The 26563-nt window shown below is 45.2% G+C and overlaps 1 protein-coding gene across 3 annotated transcripts in view; it reads left to right on the plus strand.

Moving 5' to 3' along the window:
• klhl17 (kelch-like family member 17) overlaps nucleotides 1–26563 on the plus strand; it is an 82955-nt gene that overhangs the window by 5269 nt on the left and 51123 nt on the right. Inside the window, exons 2-4 of one of the 3 annotated variants that reach the window (XM_078559229.1) lie at nucleotides 21552–21813; nucleotides 24121–24216; nucleotides 24296–24417. In XM_078559229.1, the coding sequence (XP_078415355.1) occupies nucleotides 21603–21813; nucleotides 24121–24216; nucleotides 24296–24417 (429 nt within the window). In that variant the 5' untranslated portion in view covers nucleotides 21552–21602. Of the gene's footprint in view, nucleotides 1–21375; nucleotides 21814–24120; nucleotides 24217–24295; nucleotides 24418–26563 lie in introns of those variants that run through there. The other 2 variants (XM_078559230.1, XM_078559231.1) reach the window with 2 other exon arrangements.

A 26563-nucleotide genomic window follows, 5' to 3' on the forward strand; every position in this document is an offset into this window, starting at 1 on the left:
CTATAACGTGGTCATATTCAAAGTAAAGTTGCCTTTCCGATGTGCTAACTTTGTGATTAGTCATTTTAGCCCAGGGGCGAACCTGGAAATTCTCCCCGAATGCTTCTGAATTCGGAACACCGCCCTTTTCTCAGTTGTGTTTGTTCTGCAGACTTTGACAAAAATAAAACACTGCGGATTTTGGAAACCTGAAATAAAAACAGAAAATGGTGGAAAAACTCAGCCGGTCTGGCAGCACTTGTGGAGAGCGAAACAGAGTTAACATTTTGAGTCCGTATGACCCTTCATTCAGAGTCGCATGGGCTTGAAACATTAACTCTGTTTCGCTCTCCGCAGCTGCTGCCAGACCTGCTGAGTTTTTCCAGCATTTTCTGTTTTTATCTCTGCCTTCTTTGACCCTGAGAGATACAGGAACACATTGAATAACAAGTGTACAACTGTTACACTTTTCCAAAGAACCCAGTGATTAAATGTCCTGGGAGTTTTTGTTCCACTTGATAGAATTCAGCAACAGAATTGAAAAGAATGTCCATTTTTTTTTCCCAATTGTTATAAAGAAGTAATTTGTATTTCAATAGTGCCTTTTACATCATCAGGACATTCCAAAGCACTTCACAGCTAATGAGGTATAGTCACCATTGTAGGTGGACATGACAGCCAATCTTTTTTATTCATTCACGGGATATGGGCATCGCTGGCTAAACCAGCATTTATTTCCCACCCCCTAATTGCCCTTGAGAAGGTAGTGGTGAGCTGCCTTCTTGAACCGCTGCAGTCCTTGTGGTGTTGGTACACCCACAGTGCTGTTAGGGAGGGAGTTCCAAGTCAGGGTGGTGAGTGGCTTGGAGGGGAACTTGCAGGTAGTTCCCATGTGTCTGATGCCCTTGTCCTTCTAGATGTTATCAGTTATGGGTTTGGAAGATGCTGCCTAAGGAGCCTTGGTGAATTCCTGCAGTGCATCTTGTAGATGGTAAATACTGCTGCCATTGTGCATTGGTGGTGGAGGGAGTGAATGTTTGTGGATGTGGTGCCAATCAAGTGGACTGCTTTGTCCTGGATGGTGTCAAGCTTCTTGAGAGTTCTGGGAGCTGCACTCACCCAGCCACGTGGAGAGTATTCCATCACACTCCTGACTTGTGCCTTGTAGATGATAGACAGGCTTTGGGGAGTCAGGAGGTGAGTTACTCTCTGCAGAGGTGAGGAAGAGGGCAAGTATGTTTTTCCTTCTTGTTTGTTCTCTCACCACCTACTGCAGAGCCGCTCTAGCAGCTCTGTCCTTTAGGGCTCGGTCAGTAGTGGTGCTACTGAACCACTCTTGGTGATGGATATTGGAGTCCCCCATCTAGAGTACATTTTGTGTCCTTACCACCCTCGGTGCTTCCTCCAAGTAGTGTTCAACATGGAGGAGTTCTGACTCATCAGGTGAGGGGATGCAGTACGTGGTAATCAGCAGGAGGTTTCCTTTCCCATGTTTGACCTGATTCCATGAGACTCCATGGTGTCTAGTGTCAATGTTGAGGACTCCCAGGGCAACTCCCTCCTGACTGTATACCACTTTGTCGCCACCTCTGCTGGGTCTGTCCTGCTGGTGGGACAGGACATACCCAAGGATGGTGATGGTGGTGTCTGGGACATTATCTGTAAGGTCTAATTCCGTGAGGATGACTATATCAGGCTGTTGCTTGACTAGTCTGTGAGACAGCTCTCCCAGTTTTGGCACCAGCCCCAAGATGTTAGTAAGGAGGGCTTTGCAGGGTTGACAGGGCTGAGTTTGCTGTTGTTGTTTCCGATGCCTAGGTCGATGCCAGGTGATCTGTCTGGTTTCATTGCTTGCTGCACCTGTCTGCTAACTTTGTTCTTTGTAGAAGTATAGCCAACTCTGAACATCAACATTTATAAGTTTATGCCTTTAAAAAAAAAAATATTCTGCTTTTCTATTCTTGCGATCAAACAGAATAGCCTCACAATCCCCCAACCTGCCACCCTGTTGCCCACTAGCCTAACCTACCTCTTCATGGCCTCCTCACAGCTTACATTCCCACCTAGCTTTGTAGCATCACCAAACTCCGATCCATTGCTCTGTGTCTCTCCCCCGACGTTACTAATATAGATTGTAAACAGCTGAGGCCCCAGCCCTTCGCTAGTCGCCGGGCAGGATTTTGAGTTCGGCAGGATGCGGGCGTGGTGGGCAGGAGCGGAGATGGCCCACTGCCCACGATCGGCCCCCGGCTGCAATTTCACGCCGGCTGGCCAGTTAACGGGCAGCCCCAGCATGAGAGGCACGCTGAAACGCTCAGCGCTGGCGGGGTGGAGGGCGGGAGGAGGGCGGGTGCTGACGCCAGTGCCGGGGTAGGGGGGGAGCGCTCACAGAAAGCTCCCTGAAGGTAGAGAGCTGCCTCAGGGAGCTGAAGAGCACAGAAGCCATAAATCAAGATTTTTAAATGCTGAAAAAAATGTCCACGCATCAGAATGAGTCGCCTAGACATATGGATGCTGAAAATTCTGTCCAAACATTTTCATCTTTTTTAAAAAAATTAATCTTAGAAACCCTCATCCCGCCCTTGGATGAGGTTTCCTCGAAAAGGATTCGCCCGCCAACCGTAATGTTGGATGGGCAATGAAAAATCCTCGGCGATCGCAACGTTAATGGCCTTAATAGGTCTCTTAATTGTCGGCGGGCGCGCCGCTGACTCTCGCACACGCCCACCGTCCGAAATGTCGCGCAAGTGCGTGATGACGTCGGGACGCTCGCCTGACATCATCACGCGCTGTCTCACGCTCGAGCGTGTCGGGCGCACACCCGCACGCCGAGTGAAAAATTCTGTCCGTAGGCTGCCAAGTTGAAAATGCCTCATTTATGCCCACTCTCTGCCTCCTGTCCATTAAACAATCCTCGATCCATGCTAATATTCCACTCCCAACTCCATGAGCCCTTATCATGTATTTTCTGAAAGTGAGGCACTCCACTGCAGCATCATCTTAAATGATATGCCCTGGTGCCATGAAGAAGGATATATCTGCCTCAGAGGGAGTGCAGTAGAGGTTCATTGGGGGCTCCCTGGGATGAGAGGTGGAGTGAACCAGGCCTACATTCTCTAGAATTTAGGAAAATGTATGGTGATCTGACTGAAACATATAAAATTCTTTCAGGGCTTGGCATGCGAGATGCTGGGAGGATGTTTCCCCTGGTAAAGGGATCACAGCCTTGAGATAAGGGTCAGTTACTTAGGACTGAGATGAGGAGAAATTTCTTCACTCAAAACGGTTGTGCATCTCTGGAATTCTCTACCCCAGAGGGTTATGGATGCCCAGCAGCTGAGTATATCCAAGACTGAGATTGCTGAGAGTTTTGGGTAATAAGCAGGTAGTGCAGGAGGGTGGAATTGAGATAGATGATCAGTCATGATCTTACTGAATGACAGAGCAGGCTCAAGGGGCCGAATGGCCTGCTCCTGCTCCAATTTCTTAAGTTCTTATGAGTGGGGCTTGAATCCACAACCTGCTGACTCAGGGGTGAGGGTGTTACCATTGAGTCAAAGCTGAGACTTTGTGACTCAAGACGAAGACACATGGGGCCTGATTTAACCCTGAAATTATTCACTGTGTGAAGTGCTTTAAGGTGGTTTAATGTGATGGCAATACACCACATAAATACAAGGGCTTCTTTTTTCTCAACACTCTAGTTTAGACCTAGAAGTTGGTTAATAAATAACTGCCATTACATTTTGGTAACTTTACAATGTTAAAGCTTTAATAACCATAGAACTTCAAAAGTGTATGATAGGTTCATGTTTTGTATGAGGATTTTTTGAATGAGGTTTACAATGACCTTGTAGCTACAACTCTTTATTCAGCAGTTGACAAATCGCATTTTATATTCAAGACTCCCGAATTATACCTGAGCTCATTCAAGCCTCTGCTGCTGCCAGTACCCATCACCCCTGTTCTTGCTGACCTCCGTTGGTCAGGCGATGCCACAATTTTAAAATTCTCAACCATTTTTTAAAACCCCATTGTGACCTTTCCCCCTCCTCATCACTGTAGTCTCCTCCAGCCCCACAGCTTTCCCAGACCTCTGCAGCCCTCCGATTCTGGCCTCTTGAGCATCCCTGATTTTAATTGCTCCACCATTGGCTGGGTGCTAAGTTTTGGAACTCTTGCCCTAAACCTCTCTGCCTCTCCTCCTGCTTTAAGACGCTCCTTAAAATCTATCCCTTTGACCAAGCTTTCGGTCACCTGAGCTGATATTTCCTTATGTGGCTTGGTGTCAAACTATCATGGAATCATATAAACCGACAGCATAGAAGGTGGCCATTTGGCCTGTTGGGCCTTTCTGCCTCTTTGAAAGATCAGCCATGCTCAGTTGCACACGCCTACTTTTGGTAAGTTCCTTATCCTCGCAACCCTTTTAAAATTACTTATAGAAACAGCTTCCATCACCTTTTCAGGCAGAGTATTCCAAATCTGGACAACCCTGTGTGGAGGGGGGAGAAAAAAATCTCCTCCTGTCCAGACCATTTGCCAATGATTTTAAATCTCTGACCTCTGGCTATTGACTCACTCACCAGAGGGAATGGTGTTTCTCCATCTGCTCTTATCAAAACCTCCACATCGTCTTGAACATCTCTACTAGATGATCTCTTAACCGTCTCTGCTTCGAGGAAAACAGAATGAATTTTGCTAACCTCTCCTCATAACTGAAACCCCTCTTTTCCTGGTAACTCCCTGGTAAACCTCCTCCGTGACCGTTCTAAATCCTTTACACCTTCCCTGAAAGTGTGGCGCCTAGAATTCTCCACAATAATCCAGCAGAGGCCTAACCAGTGGTTTATAAAGTTCTGGCACCGATCTCTTTGCTTTCAAGTGCTTTTTTAGAAACCCAAGAATTTTTTTTTTAAACCATCTTTATCGGTTTCTCTAACGGGCACCTCTTGAAGATTTGCGGAATATGGATACTAAGGCCCCTCTTGTCAACAATGCTTTTCAAGATCAATTTATAGTACTCTGTTTGACATCTCTCGTGTGAAGTGCCTTGAAATGTTTTGTTATGTCAAAGCCGCACGATGAATGTGAATTTTTGTTGTTGCAGGGGGATAAGTTGTCAGCTTTGGTCGTGTCATGCGAGGGTATAAGCAAAACTGCGGCTGAAAGCATCCCGTACTCCTGAAGATCGCTTTATAATTCAGCCACGAGAACTCAGGGAGATCAGATCTTTCTGGATGGGGCTGAGCTGTCCCATTCTCCTAAACCTAAAGACTGTATGTATATGGAGTACGGCATGAGGTGTTAGCAAGAGAATAAACTGATAAAAAATAGTAGACGTTAAAGAGGTTGGAGAGCAATTCTTGCGAGAAAAATAGGTTGCTGGAGCTCTGGTCTCCTATATGGTAGCACTTATGTGAACCAATTCCCCAAAACTGAATGCTGGAATCCCTTCCGTTTTGGATCCTGAGTAATCCCCCGTAGTGTCAGATAAAATTCCATCGAAAGATTTCTTCGGTCTTCTTAGTCAGAAAAAAAACACAAAACAGGCAGTGAATTGGCACAGCGCACAGGACCAGATTCAAGGTATACTACCAAAATTGACATGACTGGGCCCTCCGTTTCTCTGCAGACGGAGTGCTGCTGTGTGAGGGTTGTTCTTATCGGATGAGATGTTAAACCAAGGCCAATACTGCCTGATGTTGATTTGCTGTCAGATGGATGTAAAAGATCCCATGGCATTATTTGAAGAAGAGTCAGATTCTCCAAGTGTCCAGGCTATAATTGATTCTTCTGTCAACACCTTCAGAACAGATTAAGTAACTTGCTGTGCGCAAACTGGCTGCACACAGTGGACTACATTTCAATAATAATTCATTAGCTCTAAAATACTTTAGGAATGCCCTAAAGGTGCTAAATAAAAATGCAAGCTCGTTGGTTCATTTTTTTTTTCTTTCCTAAATTCTGTGTTCAACCTTGATCCTACTTTGCACTCTTAATATTGGACCTGCATCTAGCTTTGTCAGCTGTTGAGGAAAAAAATTGTCGGGTGCAAGATCAGCAAGTGTACGTTGCACAGAAAGTGGGCCCTACAGTGGGAAATAAAGACATTTGAAGAACATAAATGTCCTTGAACCACCAGGTAGGTGCAGAACTTGCTGGTGGCCTACCAGAGATTGTGGAAAATAGGCACCCTCTTGGCCATATTGAGAACATTTATTACGCGAGTCACTGACTCTGTTGCATTGGTGACGCTTGTATCCCCTTGACAATAGGAGAGTAACTGAAATGTTTAAGGTAATTAAATTAGACAGAGTTAAACTATTTCCTGTCGTGGGACACTCCAGAACGAGGGGAATCACCTTAAAATTGGAGCTTGGTTGTTTGCAGGGTGATATCAGGGAGCGTTTCTTCACACACAGGGTAGCGGAAATCTGAAACCCTCTCTCCTAAAAAGCTGTTGAGATTGGGGCTCAGTTGAAAAGCGTGACTGATAGCTTTTTTGTTAGACAAGGGTGTTAAGGTTTTTGGAACCAAAATGGATAGCTGATGTTAAGGTACACATCAGTTATAACCTAACTGAATGGAGGACCAGACTTGAGTGGCTGAATGACCTATTCCTATGTTCCTATTGCTAGAGAATGTTAACTCCTCTTGTGTTGATTAAGGGCCTAGTATAAAGAGAGGAGATTTCTCTTACTATCTGATTCATCATGATTCACATGAGGTGAGGTGTGATGCTGTTTCTCAGCTGCCTTTAAGTGGAAAAACAAGGTCATCGATAGCACTAAGGAGGAAGGATACGGGAAGGAAAAAAAATTGTGGCTCCGCCACATTTTGATTCAGAGGCAGCCGAGATTTGTTTCCTTCCCCCCCTCCCCCACCCCCTCCTTCTTTTGGCTCTGTATTTGCCTTCTCTGAACCACACAGTATGGTTTAAGGGATACTGGTTGTTCTGCAGCATTTCACTCAAGAAGCCATTCTTCATGTGCTAACCCAGACAGTGGCTGTTGGCGAGTTATCTCTGCTGGAGATTATCAGAGTCCAGCTCAATTGTGCATTTCCCAGAGGCTCTCGCACACCATTTTTTAAAAAACAAGTTACTGGGCTTCAGTCGTGAGTAGGATTCCTGACAGTGTGAGCATTGCTAATACCCCTTTTCCCATCCTGGCTGAGATGAGCTCAGTCCTGGCCCTTTCCTTGTGGATAGTGCTTTTACATTCTGAGCCACTGCTGAGAGCTTGCAATCGAAAGATTTATGCGGAACATTGGCCTCCAGGGTAGTTTTTAATCTTGGTATAATATTCCTAATATTATGTTGTAATATCAAAAGCTCCTTCTTTGACCACTTTTGATTATCAGCCCTAATGTCTACTATTCCTGGTCGTCTACTTCTCCACTGTGAATTGCCTTGACGTGTTTAACATCTTAATGGCACTACAGAAATACAAGTGATTGTTGCTTGAAAATGCCTTTGATACAATATGTTATTTTGCACCTTGCATCTTTGTCACGTCAAAATGCCTCACACAATGAATGACCTTTTTGGAGTGCAGCGATGGTTATTCGAGCAAAAACTGCCAGTCTTGCATGTTTTTCAGTGATGTTGTATTGACGGAGAAATATTGATCAGGACAGGACAGGAACCCCTGCTCTCCTTTGAGTAATGTCATGGGGCCTTTAGCCAAAACCATCAGAACAGGTAATTGGTTTAAGGTCTCATCTATAGGCCAGTTCTTCAAAAAGTACAGCATTAAGATGCCAGCTCGGATTATAGTCTGATTATACAACTGAGGGAGATGTTGGCGTGGTGGTGTAGCTACTGGAGTCACCTTTTCTGTTTGAACTTTTAGCCCCCTCTGCGGCATTTTTCAGACAGGTAGGAATTTAAATGCTTCTTCCCGGAATATTCAGCAACCATTTCTTGCCTAATTTTCCGATTGTGCGGCATGTAGCTCGCCAGTTTGTGTCTGCACTCTGTTTGAAGTCTATCCAAAGTTGGCATGAAGAATTCTAATTAATTGAAAACTTATATTCCAAGTCAATCAGGTGTTTGTATAAAGCGAAGGCATACTGAAGATTGACAGTTTATGGAAAATAAACCATTTACACCACCAACAACCTAACTCCAACTTGCCTGCACTATTCGTCAGTTATGGCAATTGGTCCTGTATTCTGATCCTCATGTCCTGCTTGTAGCTACTCCCACCAGGAGAGCTGCTTTTTTAAAAATTTGTTCATTCGATGTGTGCATCGCTGGTCCATCCCTAGTTGCCATTGAGAAGGTGGTGGTGAGCTGCTTTCTTGAACCACTGCAGTCCATGTGGTGTAGGTACACCCACAGCGCTGTTAGGGAGGGAGTGCCAGGATTTTGACCCAGCGACAGTGAGGGAACAGCGATATATTTCCAAGTCAGGGTGGTGTGTGGCTTGGAGGGGAACTTGCAAGTGGTGGTGTTCCCATCTATCTGCTGCCCTTGTCCTTCTAGATGGTAGTGGTCGTAGATTTGAAAGGTACTGTCCAAGGAGCGTTGGTGAATTCCTGCAGTGCATCTTGTAGATGGTACACACTGCTGCCACTGTGCGTCAGTTGTGGAGGGAGTGAATGTTTGTGGATGGGGTGCCAATCAAGCAGGCTGCTTTGTCCTGGATGGTGTCAAGGTTCTTGAGTGTTGTAGGAGCTGCACTCATCCAGGCAAGTGGGGAGTATTCCATCACACTCCTGACTTGTGCCTTGTAGATGGTGAATAGGCTCTGGGGAGTCAGGAGGTGAGTTACTCGTCGCACGATTCCTAGTCTCTGACCTGCTCTTGTAGCCACAGTATTTATATGGTTAGTCCAGTTCAGTTTCTAGTCAAAGGTAACCCCCAGGATGTTGGTAGTGGGGGATTCAGCGATGGTAATGTCATTGATCGTCATGCTTGTCTGTCTTGCGTCATCCTCACACATCCACTGTAGCTCGTCTGCAACCGCTGTGTGATGTCCATCACCCAACTGCGCCTAGGTTGACCCCTCTTTTTGCTGCCCTCCATGTTGCCCTCTAGCAGAGATCTCTGTAGCTTTTCAGTTCTGATCAAATGGCCGAAATACTGATGTTTTCTTTTCTGGATGTCACCGTTTTAGAATTTTTTTGCTCTTGCAATTTCAAGCAGCTCTTCGTTTGTCTTATGGCCTGTATATGGAATTTTAAGCTCGTGTCTTAACATCCACATTTCAAAGTCTGATCGGCTAGTTTTAATGCAGGAAATAGCAAGTCTAGCCTCGTGGGGTCAGGACCAAGGCCCTCTCCTTTAAAGGGGTGACACCATTAAAATTTCCAGACAGGGGATGCCCCAACCAAACTGGCTTTTGAATAAATTGAATCAAGGGGGTAAACTCGAGCAAACCAAACCAAAGCCTTCATGCATGCCCACAGGTCACATAAGGCAAGTTCTGCCATTGGTGCCACACGCTTTCAAGGGCCTCTAAAGCAGTTGGGCACCTGCAGCATTTGCTCCAGCAGTAATAGGCGGATTGTTAGATTGAAAGAACAGCAATCACTGCTGACTGGGAGCTCGCATTGCGATCCTTGGAGCTGTGCAAGTGGTGGCAAACTAGGTGAATCAAAAGGGAAGTCTGTCCTAACAGTGGGAGTTTGATTCTGTATTATTCCTATAAATTGTTAATCAAATAGTTGTTTGGTAGTACAGGACTTGAGTATCGCTGAAAAAGGACATTTTTTCGAAGCTTTTCCTCTTGCACTCATCAGGACAATCGCAAGATTACCAATGTCAGGGGAAGCACCAACTTTATACTGTATGAGAAGAGAGTGCTAATTGGTTGGCAGCTGGACTCTGATTGGTAGAGGCATTTCCATGGAGAATACACTAGTCAATGGTGACTGACTGTTAACTGCCAAGAACTGTTCGAAATTTAAACCAGGCAGCTTGGCGCTGATTGGTCAAGGCATTGCCCCAGAGTCAAGCTGCCTGGTTTAAATTTCAAATAATGCTTGGCAGTTAACAGTCAGTCATCATTAACTAGTGTATTCTCCGTGGCAATGCCTCTATCAATCTAAGTCCACTTGCCAACCAATCAGGACTCTCTTCTCATACAGTATAAAGCTGTTACTTCCGCTGACATTTGTATTCTTGCGATTGTCCTGATCCAAGATGAAAAGCTTCAACAAAATGTCTTATTTAAGTAATACTCAAAATTGTCAATCACCAGCTTAATTTTCTAATTATTAGCATGACATTTTTTTTCAATATTGAAGACTAATTATGTTAGCAGATTATAGCATGTAATTCTGGTCATTATTATAATACCATGCTAAAGATGTTATTGCTATAGTATGTTATTGGGTGATGCCGATTAGAATGTCTCTCAGCCTATCCTATAATGTGCTGTCTACTACTCAGATGAAAATATTCGGCTATAATCCACTCTGGCAAGATTCTGTTTACATTGTAAACAGTTGTTGCCTTGGTATGCTCAACACATGTAGAACACAGACAAATGTGTTGGGCACTTCCTCTGCCTGTGGTTCAGTGAAACTTCCTCTCATCTTAGCTCAGTGCCTGCATGTTCAGGTAGTGAACGAGTTCACTATCTTTGGTATCCTTGCAGAGAATCGTTTGGAAATCGAAGCGGGCTCTTTTGTAAAACTTGTTTTTGAAGTGATGGTGCGTCCTTTGCATGGTTTACAGAGCTCTCACACTTTATCAATAATAGTTATACCAGCGGTAGGTCTAATTGGGTCAGAGCCTCACACCAATGGTTGAGTGCAAGGTCTAGGCTGCGCTTCAGGATTGGAGGTGCCTACCTTTAGCTGAGATGTAAAAACCAAGGCCCTGCCTCCTTGTTCTGGGGGCTTAAGTGGTTTTTAAAGATCCATGAAGCTGATCAAAGAAGACTAGGAGATTCTCCTGGTGTCTGGGCCAAGATTTCCCCCTTCAGATCAACTGCATGTTTGCCTCATTGCTGCTTGGGGACACTATTGGTGCAGAGAAGGCCGCAGGGTTTCCTTACCTAACAACAAGGAATGTACTTTGTATGTTGGACTAATGTTTTGCTGTTTGGTTTGCGAAGTACTCACTGTTTGCAATAACAGTGTGTTTATACATTAATATGTTTGCATTTTTAACAGCAGCAGGATATTTAGTGTTGGCTTAAGAGTGGTGTGAAGTTTTTTTAAAATTTAACAGATAAAAAGAAATGAACTTTTTTTTTTTGCATGTGGTGGGAAAAATTGGGTCACAGTCATTGCGTCCGTGACCTGTTTTCTTCAGATTGCTTCCTCGTTTTAAAGCTGCATTATTCGCTTTTTCTCCTTTTTCAGACTTTTCTCATTTCACAAATTTTAATTCAGCCAATCAAAGATCTCTCTAGACTTAGGCCGATCTTTCACTAAAGAAACTTCTGGGAGGTTGAGTCTAAACTTTGTGAGAATGGTAAGTGTTGCTATCCTTTTAAAGGAAGCTGAAGCTTTTAAGCATTTGGTTGCGTGAGCAACAACAAAGATGATTTATGACTTGCATGTATTACTGTTATGTTAAATTTAAAGTTGGCTTGTGAGCATGTTAACTAGTAACTATGAGCTGAAACTTTTCTCACTGGTGAATTTAGCTACAAGGTAAGCATGCAGGTGTAAAATGGACAGAATTTCCCCCAAATTGAAAAGTTTTTTTGCCGTATCTCAGTTGGAGCGGTGATGCACCATCCCAGGCCCCTGAAGGAAGCTGCACATGACCCAAGTTTCCACTTTGAGTGTTTGAGGGTTATTAATTTTCAGTTTGACCGGTTGTTTGTGCAGCAAAGCTGTCAGGCTTTCCAAGTGTCATTTTGAACACCTTGCGTTTAGCTCACTGCTACAGTGCAGTGCAGTAGCCCGTTGTTCCTTGAATTCAGGGACTTGAGTCTAAGTCCAGCTCATTGCTGATGGGTTGAGAGGCTTGTAGGGACTTGGCGTGCAAAGCATCTCGAACAGTTTGCAATTCACATGGGGTCACGGGTGTAAAATTTGTCAAATACGTAAAGAAATGGTTATTATGCAAAGTGGTAAAATTGGGGACGAAGGTTAAATCATGTTGAGGAATAGGAGAGGCAGTTTTTTTCTCTCTGCAGAAGGCATTATTTGCCTCAGCCCCAGCCAACAAGGCCTATTGCATGAGTTACATTTTCCTGTTGCCCTTGCCAGCCACACTATGGCCTCTCCAGTGGCATTGCCAATTATTGAAGAGAAATCTGGTATACTGTAGCCCCGACCCTTACTCCCTATGAATATGACTCCCTGATGGGACACGGGTTTGAGGAATTGCCAAATTGGTGTCAGTTTGGTGCTGGGATCTGGATGGGGACTGTCCCAACTCATTTCAAAATAGAACCCTTACAACTATGAGGGAGAGAGAAAGGAAGTGTTCACCTACTGGGTATGAACAATCAACTCGGAGATGAAAGACAATTCACTTACTATGGTAATGGCATGATGCGTATAGTAAAGCTAAAACAGGATTTCGAACTAACTGCTGCTATTTACAAAGTATTTAAATGCACATTAACCATATTCTAAAATAATGGACTTCCCCTTTGGAACTCCATTGTTTTTGTGCTTTGCAAAAAGATGATGAGCAGAGGAGGAAGGCACCTCTATGGGTTTCATGCACATAGACCCCACTTGAATGTTAGGTACCCAAGATAAGGAGTCGATAGATGCTATAGGCTCCACGTAAAACCACTTGTAGTAAAGTGTTGTTTGTTCTAAAAACCTTCAGTATGAAAATAATTCTTCTAACTTCCCCATTTACTGTTACAATAATAACCATTGAACTCCTCATTTCCCAGAACTATAAACCAACCTTTCGCTAGTTATCCCTTGAAAATAAACTTACCTAATTTTGAAAACCTCTGCTGTATCCACCCTTCTGTTGCAAAAGCTTTTATTTTTCAAACCCTTCTACATAACTACAACTTGTCATTCCCCATGTTATTCTGGGAAACCTTCCTCAAGAGCCCAAAACAGTGTTCAAAACTCCAGCAACCAATGACTTGTACAAGATCCAGGCTGGATGAATTTTCTGGGGTCTTACATGATAATCTTTGGTGTTCAGCAAGAGTATGTGGAGAACTTTCTCTCAGGTGATTAGGTAGCTGGGGACAGGGGGGCGGTACACGAAGATGTGGGCCCGATGAAACGATGGAGCTTTACTTGTTCCTTTTCACAATAGATAACCTGAGATCTTCATTGCTATACATGCAATAAGTCACCAATGAAAGGAGTGCTGGATGACATTTTGGATATCAAGGGAGGGTTAGGGACTGAGAACGATACCACGGTATCAGTCTCATTTTCTTCTGTTTTGTAACCATTTAGAAGTTTGTAATAATTACTGAACACAGTCATAGGAACAGGAGTAGATCATTCAGCCCTTTGAACCTGTGCCGTGTTTCAGTTAGATCATGGTTCAACTGCCCCTACCTGCCTTTAACTCGTATCCCTCGATACCTCTAACTAACAAAAATCATGCAAACTTAGTCATCACCGCGCCAATTGACCACCCCAGCACCCACCGCCTTGTTTGGGGACAGAGTTCCAGATTTCCACTACCCTTTGTGTGAAGGATTGTTCCCTGGTTTTAATCCTTGTGAATAGAATGTGGAATTTGCTGTCGCAAAAGGTAGTGGAGTTGAATAGCATAGACCCATTTAAGGGGAAGCTGACTAAACATGAGGGAGGAAGAAATGAAAGGATATACTGTTAGGGTGCGATGAAGAAAGGAGGGAGGCTTGTGTTGGTCTGAATGTGTTCTGTTCTGTGCATTCTGTAGCAAATGGCCTGGCTGATTTTTTTTTTAAGATGATGCCCTTCCAATGTAATACTTTCAGTTCCGTTGGGAGTGTAATCCCTTTTCTAGTGGACATTGGGAGATTCTCCATTTTTCACAGTAATTAACCTGCTAGCAAAATGATATGCTGAGAAAGCACATTGTTCAAGCTGTGCTCTGAGCCCACTTTGTTAGTGGATTGTTAATTATGGAGAAAAATGGGCATTTGCTCATTTTTCATTAAAAGTGGAGCTTGAGGTCTTAAGGTCACTATGATGTGCTCTCCGTGAACTACAGCACATGTAATATAAGAGCATAAATTCCTGTTGGCGATGTTAGTGTGTGTGGAATGATAATGCATTGTGACATTTCTCTGTTATTTTAAGGGAACCGGTGCCCTATTCCTTTTAAATGGGATAATGCCGCTGTCAATATATCAGGCAGGAGAATGTCCTGCAAATGCTTTAGGCACTTGTCCATGAATATCCCCAACAGAAATTCCTCGTATATAATATCCTAGACCACCCTGTCAAACAATATTGCCACATCCTGTTTCAATATGAGAATTCTCTTGTTAGTTAAATTAGCATCACTGTGCACATACTTCCATGAAGAATTGAAAACAACTTAGCCTGTCTTCTTGAAGTGATGCTTCTTCACCGGCTGTTGAATCCATTAGTTCCAGGTCCATAAAGACCTACTTATTTCCTGTGGGCCAGCCTCCCTACAACTTGGGTCCACCAGCAAAAGCAGCTCTAGATAGCAAAAACAGGTGCTGTTAACAAGTTGTCGAGTTGAAAGTTTTGAGTGACGAGGCTGTACAAGAGTCAGAAGGACTTTGGTCCTCCGTTCTGCGCGGATGGAGGATGCAAGTTATTATAAGATAGGAAGGGAAAAAAGCAGGTGGACTCTGTTGAAAAGTCAATAAGATTGGGAAATGGGCAGTGAAAGTGTGTCTGGGGTACCTGAAGTGCGCTCTGCCTGTGAGGGGAGACATCCAGAGTTCTAATGAAAGAGAACCTATTACACCTCCGTGTTCCAGACCTAGGGAAGTTATCGACAAGAGCACACGATAAAATGGATCTCTGCCCTTCCTGCCTAGTATTTATACGTGCTTGAGCTCATAAAGCTGGAAATGTCTGCCGGACCAGATTAAAACATTCCAGCGAAATGGGCTCGTGAATGATTCTGGTAACTTTTTAGTTGCTTTGAGCAAGTAGATGTTTACTAAACAGACAGCATAAAGGGGGAAAGAGGTACAAAATGCAACCACTTGGGCGACCTGAGCACTTAGTCAATGCAGCGCATCAAATTAGAGTGTTACTAGAAATACTGCAAGCTTGGAGTTATCTAAGATGGCTTTTCAAAGGATCTCCCTTTGGCTTTAGGATGGAACCTGACACCTTATACTCCCGCTTTCAGCTTAACTTGAAAGTGAAAGATGTACGTGGGGTACCTCCAGTCGTTCTTACTTTGTACTGTGTACAACCTTATTAAGATCATCTTCTCTTCATTCCTCCTTTCTCAGGACCCCTCTTCATTTTGTAAGTGTTCATTCTTGGAACCGATCTTACTCTAGGTTTTTCGGTAGCCAATAACTGCAGTTAGTTTGCTGCTGTCCTCTTCCAACATATTTATTTCACCAAATTGTAGTGCTCCTTCTCCTGAAATGTGCCTTTCTTGTTTGTGTGGTTTCCTGCCCCATTCCTGGATTCACCACCGCCAGAATGAAAAGAGCTGACGGCTAATCCTTTGTTTAATTTTCATGATTGAGTTTATCGTTCCGTTGGGTATCTTAGCACCAGAATTAAAACAAAAAAAACCACTTGGAAATGCATTGTCATTTGCACATTAATTTCTGTAGCACTGCGCACCAGCCTAACCACAGCATGGAGGATAATTCTATTGAAAGCTACTTATGATATTGCAAACGCTAAATTAATGGATTGCTTTGACATGCAGTACTAACTTTCAAATTGGTGATGGGAGAACAGAATTTCTTTGAAATTATATATAGGAGTAAAGTATGTTTTTAAAAAAAAACTACTACATACAGAGCCAGTGTTATAATCTCTTTAGATTGTCTTCAACTGAAAGTGTTGTCATTTCCCAAATTCGTGCCCAGCTTTCCCATAATTCCATGCTGGAATCCCACCAGCTGGATTTCCATTTCGGCCACAGCTCTTACCAAAGTTGTGAATGACCGTCTTATGTGACTGCAGCCACGGTAAACCATCCTGATCATCCTTCCCAACCTTTGACACAATTGACCACACTGTCCACCTCCAACACCACTCCACTGTCATCCATCTGAATGGACCTCCCCTCGCCCAGTTCCGTTCTCCTTATCCTGTTGTAGCCAGAGAGAGTCACCTGCAAAGGCTTTTAAAGCACTTTGGGGGCATTGTACTATGTAAAAGATGCTACAGAAATGCAAGATGATGTTTTTGTTCAGAGAGGGTACACTAATATAAAAGGGGTTGTGCAGGTGCTGTCAGAGGCACTGAGACACCTGCTGCTCTCACCTCACCATAATCCGATTCTCCAGGAGCCAAGATAAACATTTAAATGTTAAGGGCTGTAAGTGTGAATGAACACTGTTGGGGATGCTGGGTGCTCTCATTTAGTTCTGACAGTAGGGTAAGAGATCTCAGTCACCCACCTGGGCCAGTATTGGAGTTTGTACATAGGCCGCTTGCACTATATTCCACCACTATCACAAGGATAAATGCAGGTGACAGAGGCAGTGTAGTCAATTAGCTCATTCTTCTGTACAAACCTTTGTATCCTCACCATTGCAGTTAGGGTTGCCAACCCTCCAGGATTTGCCTAGGGTCCCCAGGAATTGAAGGTCAATCTCCAGGACACTGCTGTGTGCAACCCTGGAGAAAAATCATCAGGACGTTAAAAAAATATTTTGTTTTTGTCATTTTCTTTGGACATTTCTCTTCACCAGATATAAAAGTGTCGAAAAAGGAGGCCGGGGGGTGAGGGGGCGGGAAAGCTGTTTGGCTGACAAACATCCTCCAATTGGGTAATGAGTCTTATGCTTTCCAATTGGTGGAGGAAGGCAGTGCGTCACAAGGATGGATGTGTTGGCCAACCAATGGCTGGAGTGTGGAGGCAAGTCACATGATGAAACCTCTAGTGTTACATTTAATCACAGTTGGCAACCCTAACTGCAGTATCTAACTGCTTCTTGAGTAATCCTTCCATCCTATCAAAAGCTGAGACTTCTGCAGCAAGTAACTTACCTCTTGACTCCCCAAAGCCTGTCCACCATGTACAAGGCACAAGTCAGGAGTGTGATGGAATACTTTCCAGTTGTCAGGATGAGTGCAGCTCCAACAACACTCAAGAAACTCAACACCATCCAGGCCAAAGCAGCCCACTTGATTGGCACCCCATCCACCGCCTTCCAACGTTCACCAACGGACAGTGGCAGCAGTGTGTACTGTCTACAGGGTGCACTGCAACAACTCACCAAGGCTCCTACAAGGGCTCCTTCCAAACTGGCAGCCTCTACCACCTAGAAGGACAAGGGCAGCAGGTGTATCGAAATGCCACCACCTGCAAGTTCCACACCCCATGTCACACACCAGCCTGACTTGGGAATATATCGCCATTCCTTCACTGTCGCTGGGTCAAAATCCTGGAACTCCCTCCCTAACAGCACTGTGGGTGTACCTACACCACATGGACTGCAGCGGCTCAAGGAGGCAGCTCACCACCACCTTCTCAAGGACAACGAGGGATGAGTAATAAGAGCTGGCCTTGCCAGTGACACCCACATCCCATGAACGGATCAAAGAAATTGCCTCCACTACCTGTGCCAGGCTTAAAACAGTCAAGGAAATTCCCTGACTCGGAGCCGAAAGGTAGCATTACAACTTTTGAACAATGGTGCGTGTGCAGTTTTGCATATTCACAGTAGCTTCACCTTTGTACCTGGTGCTTTGAATTCATCCCAAAAAGTAACGCAGGAAAAAATTCACACTACCAGCGGCCCCAAAGCATTTCCAACACTGCTTCTAATGACCTGACTGCGAAGAATTCATTTCCCATGTGAGCCCAATACCAACCAAATATGAAACCAGTAATAATAACCCTGGAGGTATCAGGATTTGGTTACTTATCCTTTACAATATGCTTATAGAAATCCTGCTTTGATGGGACTCGTTGTGATTTGATAATCCAAAATCTTCTTTACATCTCTCCCCGGCTCTCAGGAAATGTGACCCCTCACCGGTGCGAGGGTCAAAAACACTTTCATGTGATCGAGAAAATTCAAAATTTTTCATTTTCATGGTTTGTAATTTTAATTTTTAACCTTCATTTGTGGGTCACTGTACTTTTCCTTTCCCAGATAGGTGAATATGTTCTCCAGTCAATCTCAGTCATGTTGTCCCACAGTGATACACTCATGCCCTTTAACTGCATTCTCAGACCTCACCTTTATCCTGTTAGTCCATTCCGAAGCTAGATGGTAAAGTAGGAAACAGGGCACCAATCTTTTTACTTAAATCTAGTAATTAGAAGTAATTAATAAATTATTTACAGAATACAGAATTACGTATGTATTGCCTCCTCCCTTATCAGCACCCAGTGCCCCAGTAGTCTTCCTTTACACTCTTTTGAATAAATCAAATAAACTAATTAACTAATGAACCACCCCTTGAAGGAGCATTGAAATAAAAAAAATTAAACTCCACCAGTGGGCATGGTGGGATTTGAACCCGTGCCCCCAGAGCATTAGCCAGTTTTTATTTGCTTTTTGTCAGAACAGTGTAAAGAATCAATTAAACCAATTAATTAATAAACAAATTCACAGCCCCTTTAAAGAGGCATTGTAACAAAAATCGGAACTTTGACGGAAGCTTTTTCACATTGAAGTAATATTTTGGGTGGAGATATTGCGCTCCAGCCCGTATGGTGCCCATGGGTCACGGGAAGGCCTGGAGCTTGCCGTCGGACACCGTGTGCTCCCTCTCCAGGGACACCTGGGCACAAACATAGCCGCAGAAGGGAGGCAGCAAGTCAGGTCGAACGACCCCCCTCAACAGTCCGCTGCCTCGACCCAGTCTTTCCTTACCTATTAAGCTAATTGACTAATAAACAGCCCCTTAAAGGGACACTACAGCAAATATCAAAAACTATAACGGAAACTTATTAAAATTGAACTAAAATAACGTTCCCCGTGAGTTCTGATGAAGGGTCCTACGGACTCGAAACGTTAACTGTATCCCCCTCTCCGCAGATGCTGTCAGACCTGCTGAGTTTTTCCAGGTATTTTTGTTTTTGTAATGTTCCCTGTCATTCTTTATATGTGCTCAAGGCACTTAATCAGTGCCCTTCACCTGTATACCCTTACCCTTGATCATATAATTAACATCCCAATGACAAATCCTTCTGTCACCAAACATTGTTTTCGCAGCGTTTTTGTCTTGGTTATTTTCCTGTCAGTGAAATGCATCAACAAGTGTGATTAAACTGACAGAAAATCATCAAATAAGTGGAAGATAAGATGTTTAATATACTAGATAATGTCACATTTAGGGGCTCATACAAAGAATTACATATTTATGGAGCAGGCTCAAAGGACTGAATGGCCTACTCCTGCTCCTATGTCCTGTGTTCCTATGACCCAAACATAGGATGTAGGAGCAAGAGTAGGCCATTCAGCCCTTTGAGCCCCCTCCACCATTCGATTAAATCATGGTTGATCAAGTTGTGGTCTCAATTCCACTTTCCTGTCCGCTCCCCCCCCACCATAACCCTTGACTCCCTTGTCTATCAAAAATCTATCTATTGGCCATTCAGCCCAAAAAGTTTGCGCTCCACATGAGCCTCTTCCCATTCCTCTTCATCGCTTTTCTTTTCTCTGCAATCTCTCGCTTCTATGCTCTTCCCTTTTTGTTTCATTTTCTTTCCTCTATATATCCCTTCAAGAGTTTTGTGCTGTGTTTGCACTTCCCTCCCTTCCCTGCACTCCCTCACTGCAGCCTTGCTTCTGGCTTAGTTCCAGATTCCGAGAAACAACATTGATGGTTATTCGAGGAAATGGCACCACAGAGAACCTTGCCTCTAAATTTAGAAGTGGCTAGAGAATACAACAGCCTCTCCCACCCGAGGGATTGCTGGAGCGTGCATTTTCTTGTGCCTGACTTCAAGGAGGGGGTTCCGGTTAAACATTGCAATGGCTGTAGCTATGAGAATGATGCTCAGTAAACTGTCTTTAACTAATTTTTTTGCCTTCACCAACTGGCTGATTCCTAAAATCAGTGTGATCAAGTCAGCTGGGTTCTCCAACTGGTGATCCCCTTCCTCAGATTGTCACCATGGCAGCAAAAGTGACAATTGCTAAAGGCTTAGTATAACTGTACCCTAAAATGTAGACATTTAGCATAACTATACCCTAAAATGTAGACAGTTGCTGTATATAGATTGTCGGAGTGATAATGTGCTATCTAGATAATATTTCCATGTTTGGATTCAATACGTGGTATCATTTGACCTGACGAGGGGAGCGTTGCCGGATTTGCTCACTCAGTCTGTGAATGGCCACGTGCGTAGCCCCAGTAATGTCAATATTTGGGCAGAAAAACAATCTTGCCGAATATTTCCTCTTGCTTTAAGTGCATCTTTCACACCTCCACCTCCCCCAACCTCTACTAATGACACATCAAATAGCAAGGTGGTGAGGTGGGAGACCTGTAAGGCAAACACCGCCATTATCCCAGTGGGATTTGGGAACAAAGGAACAACAGGTGTAGGTCATTCAGCCCTGCAAGCCTGTTCCTCCATTCAATGAGATCACTGCTCATCTGTGACCTAATTCCTAACTCCATATACTCACTTTTATCCCAGGTATCCCTTAATATCTTCGGTAAACAAAAAACTAGCAATCTTAAAATTGGCCATCGACCCGTTGTCAACTGCCATTTGCAGAAGAGAGTTCCAAACTCCTTTTTGTATATCAAAGTGTTTCCTAATTTCATTTCCGGAAGGCCTGCCTCTAAGTTTTAGGCCGTAAACCTGAGCCCTAAACTCCCCAACAAGCAGAAATAGTTTCTTTCTACCTGTTCCCTTTGGTACCTTGGAAACTTTGATCAAATCACCCTTAATTTCCAGGGGATACAATCTTGGTTTGAGTGTAATCTCTCCTTGTAATTGAACCTTTGGAGTCCAACGATCGTTCTAGTAAATCTACACTGCATTCCCTCTAAGGTGTGACACCCAGAACTGAACTCAGTACTCCAGGTATGGTCCAACCAGGGCTTTGTGCAGCTGAAGCTTGACTTCTTACCCCATGTATTCCAGTCCTCTAGCTATAAATGCCAGGATTCCATTAGCTCTTTGGATTAGTTTTTTTTTGTACCTGCTCAGGGCATTTTAATGATCTATGTACATGGACACCTGACTCACTTTGGACCTGAAATGAGATTAAATTTCTTTACTTGGAGGGTTATGAATCATCAGAACTCTCTATTTTGGTGGATGCTCCATTGTTGAGCATCTTCAAGGCTGGGATAGATAGATAGACAAATAGATTTTTGGTCACTCTGGGCTTTGAGCGATATGGGGAGCGGGCAGGAAAGTGGAGTTGAGGCAGAGGATCAGCCACGATCGTATCCAATGGAGGAGTAGGCTCAAGGGGGAGAAAAATGGTCTAATAATAGGAATACTCCCATTCCTTATGTTCTAATGACCTCCACTGCTTCTAGCATGTTTTTGCTGAAGTAATGCTTTTCTCTTTTTTTTGTTGTAGTCACAGAGAGTGAAATCTGCAAAAGAAGGCACCTCGGAGAGAAGTCCCGTTATGGAGGGCGGAATGCAGCTGCTGAACCGTGATGGCCACAGCATCTCCCACAATTCCAAGCGCCATTACCATGACGCTTTTGTGTCGATGAACAGAATGAGACAGCGAGGATTGCTGTGCGATATCGTCTTGCACGTGGGCAATAAGGAAATTAAGGCCCACAAACTGGTGCTAGCCTCTTGTAGCCCTTACTTCCATGCTATGTTTACCAGTAAGTACCGAGCCTTTCCTTTGTAGGACTCTGCATGTGTTGCCGGAGAATTAAACCTGCTCCTGATAGTCCTTGATAATGAGATTGCAAAGGGGAAAAAAAATTGCAAACGGCGAAAATCTGGAGTAAGAAGGGTAAACCACAAAGACCAGGCTGGCTTATCAGCATCTGTCTGGAGGGCAATTAGGGATGGACAATAAATGCTGGCCTGGCCAGCAATGCCCATATCCCGTGAATGAATTTTTAAGAAGAAATTAGAGACTCTTTCCCCCAAACTAGAAAGGGAAGATAGGCCGGCCTCAGGATTAACCAAAGCAGAGAGGAGAGTTTTTTTTAAAAAAAAAATCGCTGGTCAAATTATGATGCAAGGAGGAACTGCCAATGGGTTTAATCGTTTGAGAATTGATGCTAAAAATAGAGTTGGAAAGGGGTAAAAGTTGCTGAATGATAGAGCAGGGGAGAATACAGCAGGTGAACATTTAACATTGGCACAGTATTCGTGCTTCATTCCTGCTCCCACCTACTGCCATTGTGATTGGGCCTTCCTGTTTTTAGGCTGTTGAGGTGCCTGCTTGGCTCAAATGGGAGATTAATTAGCTAAAAAGTCAATGCTTTCCTTAGGGAGGGCGGGCGGGTGCTCCTTGAGGCACTGCGTGAAAAACCCAGGTTTAGGCTTTCTCCATCCCCCTTCTTATGTGCAAAATGGCTCTGATCTTCTCTTTCCCCCTCCCCCTCACCCACCCACCCCATTGGTGCCAGTGGGCAGCCTACCAGCCCCACAGTGTTGACCTGCTCAAAGCCCCTTTGGCGTGTCTTTCAGCCTGGTCCTGGCAGGCAGCTGACAGTGGGAAGCAACTGCGGCCCGGGAGTTAAAATAGCCCCCAAAATGATGACGTCCAGCAATTTAGAAGCTCGTTCTGTCCCTGCCCCCACCCGCTGCCCACTCACCCTTTCCAGACAAATTTCCCCCCACCCGCCCACCCACAGTGATCTCAAAAAGACTGTGAACTAACTTGAGGTTTGCGAAAGATAAGATGGGATATTGATAGCCCTAAAAATGGGACTATCACCTGATTGCTTGACAAGTATAAATATCAATAATGTCTTGCAATAGCTCAGGATGCTCCTGTGCTGCGGACCAGTAGCGTAGTGGTTATGTTACTTGACTGGTAATCCAGAGGCCCGGGCTATTAACCCAATGTTCAAGTGAGTTCAAGTCCTGCCAAAGGCAGCTGGGGGAACTGGGAATGGGACATGAGCATCACTGATAAGGCCAGCATTTATCATTCAGCCCCGAGTGCCCTTGAGATGGTGGTGGTGGTGGTGGTGGCATTGAGTGGCTCACTCGACCATTTCAGAGGGCAGTTTAATGTCAAGCACATTGCTGTGGGCCAGACCAGATAAGGATGGCAGATTTCCTTCCCTGAAGACTTTTATGACAATCTGGTAGTTTCATTTGTCATCATCACCGATGCCGGCTCTTTACTCCAGGTTTATTTAGTTAGCTGAATTTAAACTGCCGAGGCGGGATTTGAACTCATGCCCATGGATCGCTAACCCAGGAGCACAGTAACATGACCACTATGCCGCCATGCCAAGGTTAGATGTAATAAGTTGGGAGGAGGCTAATGTGGAGAATAAACCCAGTATGGATCCAATGGCATGTGTCGGTGCTGTAAACTCTATCAGTTAAATATTGAATGTATGTCGCTGGTCATTTTCTTTCATAAGTTCCAAACTGAGTTAACTTAAATAGTACTGTATGCAAATGTGCTGCAGCACATGTAGCGATAGACCCCAGGGTGGGGTTGGAAGGAACATCGAGAACTAAAGGGCACAGATTCAAAATAATTGGCAAAAGGAGTAAATGTGATGTGAGGAAAAATGTTTTCACGCGGAGGGTGGCTGGAGCCTGGAACAAATTTCCCGAAAGGGCAATGGAGGCAGGTTCGATTGAGGTATCGAGGTATTCGAAAGGGAATTGGGTTGCTACCTGAAAAGAGAGAATGTGCAAGGTTACGGGGATAAGGCAGGGGGAATGGGGCTAGGTGGAATGCTCTTTCGGAGAGCCAGTGCAGACTCGATGGGCCGAATGGCCTCCTTCTGCACTGTAAAGGTGCTGTGTGAAGTTCAGCATCAGGAATGTCAGCGCCCTTTAGTAACGGGATTTCCCATTTTTCTCTGGTGCTGACGCCAGTAAAATTATCAGCTGGGGAGGTTCTACCTCCTCCCAAGTGTTTTGAGATTACATTGGGCTTATATCAGTGAGACCTTGCATTTGTGAGAATAAACTGTTTGTCTATGCAGCGTTCCACCTTGTAGATGAAGTGTCTGGGTTGGAGGTAACCCCAAGGATGATATCTCCCTCCCATCCATCATCATCACCACCACCAACGACAACAGGTAAAGCAAATGTGATCTTTCGCAATTGCCTATGATGCCATAAACTACTTTTCTGTATTTTCTTTTGTCTTGCTTGCAGATGAGATGAGTGAGAGTCGCCAGACGCATGTGACATTACATGATATTGACCCTCAGGCCTTAGAGCAGCTTGTACAATATGCCTATACAGCCGAGATTGTGGTGGGGGAAGGAAACGTACAGGTAGATAGCCTTAGTTGAATTTCTTCCGTGAATTGACATGTTTTCTATACGGATTGACATGACTCGCATCATACATTCTTAAAACCCCTAGAATGTCGATTTAGAAAGCAGGGGGGCAGGGGTGCGGGTGGGAATATGTCGAATTCTTCTGCTGCCTGTGTCCTAACTCGCACAAGTCTCGTTCAGCCACTACCTCTATAGACCTAGCCACGCCTCTAGCCAGGCTTTCCCAATACAGCTAAAACATTGGTAAAGTGGAAATTTATTGAGGTACGTACTGTCTACAAAAAGCAGGACAAATACAATCCAACTAATTACTGCCCCATCAGCCTATTCTCATCAACAAAGTGATGGAAGGGGTTTTTGACAGTACTTTCAAGTGGCACTTACTCGTCAATAACCTGCTCGTCGATTCTCGGGTTGCATTTCCAGTTGGCTCCTGACCTCATTGCTGCCTTGGTCCAAACCATCCATGATAAAGCAGCCCATTTGATTGACCCCAATACGCCACCTGAAACATTCACTCCCTCCACCATCGACGCACAGTGGCAGCAGTCTGTACCATCTACAAGATGCACTGCAGGAACACACCAAGGCTTCTTTGACAGCACCTTCCGCACCCATGATCTCTACCGCCTAGATGGACAAGGGTAGCAGACACATGGGAACACCAACCTGCAAATTCCCCTCCACGTCACACACCATCATGATTTGGAACCCTCTTCACAGTCATACTTGCTCTGTCCCTTAAATAGACATTCGATACTCCTGGAACCAGTCCAAAGTGATTCTTGGGCCCTAAGGGCTTGCTTCACTTCTTTTCCTTTTCCAACTGGATAACTTCTAATCCCTGAACTGGCTTTACGGCTAGGGTTACATTGGAGATTCCTCCCTCTAGCCAAAGCTAGACAAATCTTCCAGTCCAAAAATCCTCACGAGCATCCATCCAAGTGTGAGCTCCTACCTACATTCTTGTGTGGTGAACCATTGAGGTTTGCTGCCTCTGTCTCTTTCGCCCTCTCTCTTTCTCCGCGCACTCTCTCTCTTTCTCCGTGCTCTCTCTCTTTCTCCGCGCGCTCTCTCTCTCTCCGCATGCGCTCTCTCTCTCTGCATGCGCTCTCTCTCTTTCCGCACGCTCTCTCTCTCTTTCCGCGCGCTCTCTCTCTCTTTCCACGTGCTCTCTCTCTCTTTCCGCGCGCTCTCTCTCTTTCCGCGTGCTCTCTCTCTCTTTCCGCGCGCTCTCTCTCTTTCCACGCGCTCTCTCTCTCTTTCCGCGCGCTCTCTCTCTTTCCACGCGCTCTCTCTCTCTTTCCACGCTCTCTCTCTCTTTCCGCGCGCTCTCTCTCTTTCCGCGCTCTCTCCCTCTTTCCGCGCGCGCTCTCTCTCTTTCCGCGCGCTCTCTCTCTCTTTCCGCGCGCTCTCTCTCTCTCCGCGCGCTCTCTCTCTCTCTCCGCGCGCTCTCTCTCTCTCTCTCTCCGCGCGCTCTCTCTCTCTCCGCGCGCTCTCTCTCTCTCCGCGCGCTCTCTCTCTCTCCGCGCGCTCTCTCTCTCTCCGCGCGCTCTCTCTCTCTCCGCGCGCTCTCTCTCTCTCCGCGCGCTCTCTCTCTCTCCGCGGGCTCTCTCTCTCTCTCTCCGCATGCGCTCTCTCTCTCTCTGCATGCGCTCTCTCTCTCTTTCTGCGTGCTCTCTCTCTCCCTCTCCGCACGTTCTCCCTCTCCGCACTCTCTCTCTCTCTGCGGGCTCGCTCTCTCTCCGCGTGCTCTCTCTCCACGCTCTCTCTCTCTCCGCGCTCCCTCTCTTCGCTCTCCGTGCTCCCTCTCTTCTCTCTCCGCTCCCTCACTTCGCTCTCCGTGCTCCCTCTCTTCTCTCTCCGCTCCCTCACTTCGCTCTCCGTGCTCCCTCTCTTCGCTCTCCGCTCCCTCTCTTCTCTCTCCGCTCCCTCTCTTCTCTCTCCGCGCTCCCTCTCTTCTCTCTCCGCGCTCCCTCTCTCGCTCTCCGCTCCCTCTCTTCTCTCTCCGCTCCCTCTCTTCTCTCTCCGCTCCCTCTCTTCTCTCTCCGCTCCCTCTCTTCTCTCTCCGCTCCCTCTCTTCTCTCCGCGCTCCCTCTCTTCTCTCTCCGCTCCCTCTCTTCTCTCTCCGCTCCCTCTC

The sequence above is a fragment of the Cetorhinus maximus genome, chromosome 15 (genome assembly GCF_964194155.1).
Source record: "Cetorhinus maximus chromosome 15, sCetMax3.hap1.1, whole genome shotgun sequence".
NCBI classification, from domain to species: Eukaryota; Metazoa; Chordata; class Chondrichthyes; order Lamniformes; family Cetorhinidae; genus Cetorhinus; species Cetorhinus maximus.